The sequence below is a fragment of the Colobus angolensis genome, unplaced genomic scaffold (genome assembly GCF_000951035.1).
Source record: "Colobus angolensis palliatus isolate OR3802 unplaced genomic scaffold, Cang.pa_1.0 Scaffold8, whole genome shotgun sequence".
Lineage (NCBI taxonomy): Eukaryota > Metazoa > Chordata > Mammalia > Primates > Cercopithecidae > Colobus > Colobus angolensis.
The window spans coordinates 10,128,790-10,136,541 of record NW_012121820.1 but is presented as its reverse complement, the minus strand read 5'-3'; the positions used below and the strand labels follow the sequence as shown (position 1 = coordinate 10,136,541).

Below are 7,752 nucleotides of genomic sequence, written 5' to 3'. Positions count from 1 at the left end.
TGGAATATTATTCAGTCTCAAATAGGAAGATAATTCTGATACATGCTACAACATGAATAAATTTTGAGGACATTATGCCAAATGAAAATAAGGCAGACACTAAAAGACAAATACTATATGATTTCACTTATGCAAGCATGAGGTACGTAGAGTAGTCGAATTTGTAGAGACAGAAAATAGAAGGGTGGTGGTTGCCAGGACCTGGGGGAAGTGGGGAATGGAGAGTTGCTGTTTGATAGGTCTAGAGTTTCAGTTTTGCAAGATGAAAACAGTTCTGCAGATTGGTTGCCAAACAGTGTAAGTATATTTAATACTGCTGGACTAGGCCAGGCATGGTGGCTCACACCTCTAATCCCAGCACTTTGGTAGGCTGAGGCGGGTGGATCACTTGAGGATAGGAGTTTGAGACCACCCTGGCCAACATGATAAAACCCCATCTCTACTAAAAATACAAAAATTAGCCGGCGTGGTGGTGCACACATGTACTTCCAGCTACTTGGGAGGTGGAGGCAGGAGAATCACTTGAACCTGGGAGGCGGAGGTTGCAGTGAGCTGAGATTGCACCACTGCACTCCAGCCTGCGCGACAGAGACCCTGTCTGAAAAGAAAAAACAAACAAAAAAAACTGCTGAACTGTGTACTTCAGAATGGTTAAGATGGTAAATTTAGGAAAAGTTAGGTGTGTTTTTTCACAGTCAATAAAACAAAAATCCCAGAACATAGAAAGAGCCATTTTACAGAGAATGGGAAGTACCTTTGTGCTCAGAGAGAATATGGGGAGTAGGGAGGTTGAGGTGGGGCAAGGCCAATGTGGTCCTTAGATTGAGGCTGGCCAAGGTCTCCTGCTGTTACTCTTGGTGGTGCCATGGGGAAGAGGTCCAATGGGGAGCATTTCTAGTGTCCTTTGTTTCTCAATTTGATTGCAAGGTGAACTTCCCCGCTGGGAATGGCATGGAGAGAGACATGATTGTTTGATCAGGTTAATTGACAGAAGGAGTAGGAAGTACCATTGGCAATGTGGAGGTAACCAGCAACCCCTACCTACTGAGACCTTGAGGGAAATGTACACACAGAGGGCAGTGGCCTGCAGAGCAACACTCTATTACTTGTTGGGCTTTGGCTTCATCTCCCCATCCACCTAGCGAAGCCAGTGAGAGAGTTGGCCTGATGTTTGCCAGGGACCAGCCAGCCTCAGGAACGCAGGGGTATCCAGAGACAGGGTCAGAACCTGGTGCCTGGGCCTTTTCCCAAGTGGAGATGGGTGCCAGGCCAAGCCTTAGTTTGGGCTTCCAGGGATGGAAGGCTGTTGCATCTAAGAGACACAAGTCCTTCGAGAGGCAAATTTGATGTAACTTTATCCTAATAAAACGTCCTCTCCCAGACCAGTCCCTGACTCTGCCTTCTTTGGAGTTGGAGTGAGGTGGGAAGAAAAGGGAGAAAAGCTGTTAGCTTTTTTTCTAGTAACCAGCATTCCCTTGTGTTACAGTTCTTCCAATAGGCTCATGCTGGTGAGATCACTGCTTTCCTTGTCATTGCTGCTGGCCTCCTAGACTGTTACCCCTGGAGAGCTGTGTGATGCCTTTTTCATGTTGGCTTCCAGAAACTTCTGTGACAGGACAGACATCATCTGTCTGATATTTGGTGCTAGTATCAGGCTAGAAACTAGGCTGAACAGTCTCCCCTTATTTCCACCTCAACTACATTAACACATCACACTAGCTTTGTGGTGGTATTCAGTTATGACCAGGTAACCACGTGGCTGAGACGAGTATTTTCCAACCCTAACAGACGAGCGTCCACCTATATTACCAATGTCAACTTTGTTACCCTGAATTGAAATGCAAAGATAATCTAACCCACCACCATTAAAAAAGTAAAGCAATACAGCTTCCTAACTTTAATGTACATAAATTAGAGGATGATTTATGAAAGAATATATGTATTTCAAATTGTAAATGTTTAGGCATATATATATTAGGAGAATATACATATTTCAGTTTGTTAATGCTTGGTCATACATACATTAGAACACTTCTTTATGTTTGACATTTTGAAATAAATGTGTAATAAATGTATAGAACTCCCATGAATGGGATAGGTACATATGCAGACTAGAGGAAGTGATGTATTGGCAATTCAAATCATGTTGCTGTCGGTGATGTGATTTTTCCAAAATACTGACTAACTCTTGGGAAAGTTCTATTAATAAAAAGAGTATAATTCTTTTTTTTTGAGACGGAGTCTCGCTCTGTCACCCAGGCTGGAGTGCAGTGGCTGGATCTCGGCTCACTGCAAGCTCCGCCTCCCGGGTTCACGCCATTCTCCTGCCTCAGCCTCCCGAGTAGCTGGGACTACAGGCGCCCGCCACCTCGCTCGGCTAGTTTTTTGTATTTTTTAGTAGAGACGGGGTTTCACCATGTTAGCCAGGATAGTCTTGATCTCCTGACCTTGTGATCCGCCCGTCTCGGCCTCCCAAAGTGCTGGGATTACAGGCTTGAGGCACCGTGCCTGGCCTAAAAAAAGTATAATTCTTCTCTCAGTTTGTATGGTAGTTGGGTACCTGGGAATTCAGTATATGTTAAATCGTGCAAAAAATACTTTGTACAGTATTTACGTATAATTTGGGCCGAGCGCAATAGCTTACTCCTGTAATCCCAGGAGTCTGAGAGGCCGAGGCGGGTGGATCACCTTAGGTCAGGAGTTTGAGACCAACCTGGCCAACATGGTGAAACTTTGTCTCTGCTAAAAATACAAAAATTAGCTGGGTGTGGTGGCAGTCGCCTGTGGTCACAGCTACTTAGGAGGCTGAGGCAGGAGAATCACTTGAACCCAGGAAGTGAAGGCTGCAGTGAGCCGAGATTGAGCCACTGCAGCATGGGTGACAGAGCAAGACTTCATCTCAAAAAAAATAAATAAATTGGAGTTAGATTTTAGGCTAAGCTTCATTTGTTTGTTTGCTTTTTCTTTTTTAAACCTACGTGACTATCTGAGAAGATATTCAAATGCTGTGAAACAGTTCTTTACTGTGTGGGACTGGTCTGAATATTGCAGGACCTTAACTTCCCTGCCCTTCACCCACTAAAATGTCCTTAAACATTAACATTATGGCATTAATATTATGCCGTATTAATATTAATATTATGGTGATCCATAATACATGCTAGATGGTTTAAATGCCTCCACTGAGAGCCACTGGCCTGGATCATCCAGTCTTGATTACATGAAATATCTCACATTTGCTGCCACACTGTAAAACTTAACAGTGTGAATGCATTCTAAGCCAATTTCTAAAATTTAAGTCTGCAAAATTAATCTTTCTTCCTGTTTTTGCCATAAAGAAATAAGAAACCTCCAATTTGTACCAAATACCTGTTCTTTTGTTAGAAGGGTCTCACTTAAATGCAGAGCTGGAAACTGGGTCATAATTAATTCGTGGAAGCTCCTTCAACTTTTGCCCATCTGTGTTATTGCACACCACGTCCTTCATGTATCTTTTTCTTCCAATGCCAGATGGCCAATAGGGCATAGTAGATACCAATACTTACTGTATACTCATTGCATTTAGGCAACATGGACAAATCCCAGAACCGCATAATCATAAATACCAAGTCCCAGTATAATTCCCAAGTGAAAGCTATGTTCTGAGAATATATATTGCAAACTAGATCTGGCTTGCTGTTATCAGTCATAGAACATAGCATATATTTACGGCTGTCTGGGATGAGGAGTTTGAGAGGAAATCAAAAGGAAGAAAAAGGAAGAGGAATTTAGGGAGAGATTCAGTCTGTTGTTCAGGGCCCAGGATCCATGCAGTTATAACCCATTTGTTTTGTTTTTCTGTTGTTGTTCCAAAAAATATTTACTAAGGATCTGTTATGTATCTAGTTATGTGCCAGGTTCTAGGACTAACGCTAGGGATCAAAGTCAAATAGCACATCATCTCTCCATTCTAGGAACTGATAGTCTAGGGGAAATGAAACAAATGGACCATCTACCGATAATGATCAATGTTCTAAGTTCCACATTTCTACAGAAGCACAGAAAAGAGGCATTGGATTATTGGGCCCAGAGGAAATGGACTTTGAGCTGATTTTTTTTTTTTTTTTTAAGACAAGAGTCTTGCTCTGTTGCCAGGTTGGAGTGCATTGGCGCATTCTTGGCTCATTGCAACCTCCGCCTCCCAGGTTCAACTGATTCTCCTACCTCAGCCTCCCGAGTAGCTGGGATTACAGGCGTCTGCCAACACATCTGGCTATTTTTTGTATTTTTAGTAGACACGGAATTTCACCATGTTGGCCAGGATGGTCTTGAGCTCCTGACCTCAAGTGATCCACCCACCTCGGCCTCCCAAAGTGTTGGGATTACAGGTGTGAGCTGCTGCGCCCCACCTTAATTTTGATTTTGAAATAATTCATTTTTTATTTTGTTTTGTTTTTTGTTGTGTTTCGTTTTTGAGATGGAATCTTGCTCTGTTGCCCAGGCTGGAATGTAGTGGTACAATCTCAGCTCACTGCAACCTTCACCACCTGGGTTCAAGCAATTCCCCTCCCTCAGCCTCCCGAGTAGCTGGGACTATGGGTGCATACCACCATGCCTGGCTAAGTTTTGTATTTTTAGTAGAGATGGGGTTTCACCATATTGGCCAAGCTGGTCTCGAACTCCTAACCTCAGGTAGTCCGCCTACCTTGGCTTCCAAAGATTCATTTGTTTTTGTTTTTGAGACAGAGTCTCGCTCTGTCACCCAGGCTGGAGTGCAGTGGCACGATCTCAGCTCACTGCAAGGTCCGCCTCCCGGGTTCATGCCATTCTCTTGCCTCAGCCTCCTCAGTAGCTGGGACTACAGGCGCCTGCCGCCACGCCCGGCTAATTTTTTTTTTTGTATTTTTAATAGAGACGGGGTTTCACCACGGTCTCAATCTACTGACCTCGTGATCCGCCCCACTCGGCCTCCCGAAGTGCTGGAATTACAGGTGTGAGCCACTGTGCCTGGCCAGATTCATTTGTTTTATACAGTATGGGGAAGTCAGGGGGAGAGGAAAATTCAGGGAGCATGCAAGAGCAAGAGGGCCATGCTGTGGCAAAGCTAGTCTGGGCAGTAGTTTCCAAAGTAGGATGCATGTGATAAATCAGTGGGGTGCCAGAAGGAAATTATGTTTATTATTCATATTTTCATTACTCTTAAAACATTTTGAGAGTTGTTTTAAATTACAAAGTACATATTTTATATAGAGATACATACATATTGGATGTATTTATATACATGTTCAGCTTTTTTTCTGCTGGAGTGCTTGATGAAGAAAGTTAAGAAACTGTTTGTCTGGACCACCCACCCCAGGTTTTCTCAGGCTAGAGCAGCAAGATCAACCCTAGATTTTTCTCCCATCACCAACTTTGTGAAAACAAGAGAGAGCTTCCAGGAGATAAGCAGAAAACATGCATTTCTCTCTATGGTTTGGTTGGTCAATGACCTTGAACAGAATTCCTCCCAGGTGTGATATGAAATGCCTTCATCCTGATATCCTCTGTGGGCCGTCAAGAGAAGGCATTGTCTAAATCAGTGGTTCTTAACCAGGGATGATTCTATTTCTTCTTCTCCTGAGGGAACATGTGGCAATCTCAAGAGACATTTTTGGTTGCCAGGGGAAGGTAGGTACAACTGGCATCTAATAGGTGGAGACCAGGGGTGCCTCTGAATGGAGAACTGAGTGCTTCCTTTAGTTAAGTTTTTCACTTTTGACTTGCTGTCTGATAGTCAGCTTTGAAACTGTAAGTTTACTTTGAGTATTTTGGAGCTTTATGCTCAAAGACAAGCTTGGAGATCCTACATAGAGAGTACTTTTTATCTTATATACATTTATATGTAAATGCCTTATAGATTTGAAGTATTTATTTTTCATCTAGTTAAGGTCTTATGGTGTTTTGGGCAAAAGTCTTTTGAGTATATTCATAGATTGCTTTTTTCCTTTGTGTAGTTTGAAATCCTGAAGAAATATCTTGACAGTGGTGGAGATGTCCTTGTGATGCTAGGAGAAGGTGGAGAATCCAGATTTGACACCAATATTAATTTTTTACTAGAAGAATATGGAATCATGGTTAATAATGGTAATTAGTATTATTATTTTCAGTAGAGGCAGCAATTTCTATTTATTATTTTATATCATAGCCCTCTAGGTCCAGTGGCATAATGGAAAAAGCCCTGGGCTGTGTGTGCATGTTTTAATGTTCCATTCTCATCAGCAGTCTGAGCCTCCTAGGCTTGGGCTGCTTCCATTTATAAAGCGAGATGGATTGGAACCAAGTTCCAGGGTGCCTTTCAGGTCAAAATTGGTATGAGTCTATAATATCAAACTTATTTCTAACCTAAAATATACCTCCTTCTCTTTTTCCCTCATAGATGCTGTGGTTAGAAATGTATATCACAAATATTTCCATCCTAAAGAAGCTCTAGTTTCCAGTGGAGTCTTGAACAGGTAAGCATGTTGAAAGCAGAAATATCTTGGCCAGGTGTCGCTGCTCACACCTGTAATCCCAGCACTTTGGGAAGCTAAGGCAGACGGATCATTTGAGATCAGGAGTTCAAAACCAGCCTGGCCAACATGAAACCCCATCTCCCCATCTAAAAATACAAAAAAATTAGCCAGGCATGGTGGCAGACGCCTGTAATCCCAGCTACTCGGGAGGCTGAGGCAGGAGAATCGCTTGAGCCTGGGAAGCAGAGGTTGTATTGAGCTGAGATTGTACCATTGTACTCTGGCTTGGGTGACAGAGTGAGACTCCATCTCAAAAAAAAATAAGGCAGAAATATCCTTACACATAACTCTCATTTATTCTACATCTTCCCTCATCTCTTCTCACACATTCTTTTCACTGCCCCTTCTTCTTTCTTTTTTTATGTTATTATAATTTATTTTACTATATTACTAATTCATCAAATTATTTTTCTTCATCTTTTGAAACTTACTTCATATTCAACTTATTTTTTGTTTATATATATATATATATATATATGTATGTATTTTTTGAGACAGAGTCGTGCTCTGTTGCTCAGGCTGGAATGCAGTGGTGGGAATGCAGTTCACTGCAGCCTTGACCTCCCAGGCTTAAGCAATCCTCCCACCTTAGCCTCATATTTACTGTACTAATGAATACAGTGTGAAATTCTCAAATTTTTTTTGTTTACTAGATTTTAATTTTTCTTCTTCAAGGGAAATTAGCCGAGCTGCAGGAAAGGCTGTGCCTGGAATCATTGATGAGGAAAGCAGTGGAAACAATGCCCAGTGAGTGTGTTTTCTGATGCCACATGAGGAGGATGTATCATTTTGAAGAGTCTTCTTTTTCAAAATGAAAAGAGCTTTTGTTTCTGGTTACAAAAATAATCAGAATTTGAACAGTTCAAGAGGAAAAAAGTAGAAGCTCTGCACTGTAAGTCCATGCTCCTCACCCTGAAGGTAGTCTTAATAATATAGTATTTAGGCCCGGCACGGTAGCTCAGGCCTGTAATCTCAGCACTTTGGGAGGCCAAGGTGGGCGGATCATGAGGTCAGGAGTTCCAGAGCAGCCTGACCAACATGGTGAAACCCTGTCTCTACTAAAAATACAAAAATTAGCCAGGTGTGGTGGTGTGCGCCTGTAGTCCCATCTACTCGGGAGGCTGAGACAGGAGAATCATTTGAAACCTGGAGGCGGAGGTTGCAGTGAGCCGAGATTGCGCCACTGCACTCCAGCCTCGGCAACAGAGCAAGACTCCATCAG

At 42.6% G+C, this 7,752-nt stretch overlaps 1 protein-coding gene across 1 annotated transcript in view; it reads left to right on the top strand.

The window, feature by feature from the left end:
- Positions 1 to 7,752, top strand: part of IFT52 (intraflagellar transport 52) — a 62,838-nt gene that overhangs the window by 8,707 nt on the left and 46,379 nt on the right. The window contains exons 4-6 of the mRNA XM_011929200.1: positions 5,973 to 6,102; positions 6,395 to 6,470; positions 7,206 to 7,277. Coding sequence (XP_011784590.1) covers positions 5,973 to 6,102; positions 6,395 to 6,470; positions 7,206 to 7,277 — 278 coding nt within the window. The remainder of the gene's footprint in view (positions 1 to 5,972; positions 6,103 to 6,394; positions 6,471 to 7,205; positions 7,278 to 7,752) is intronic.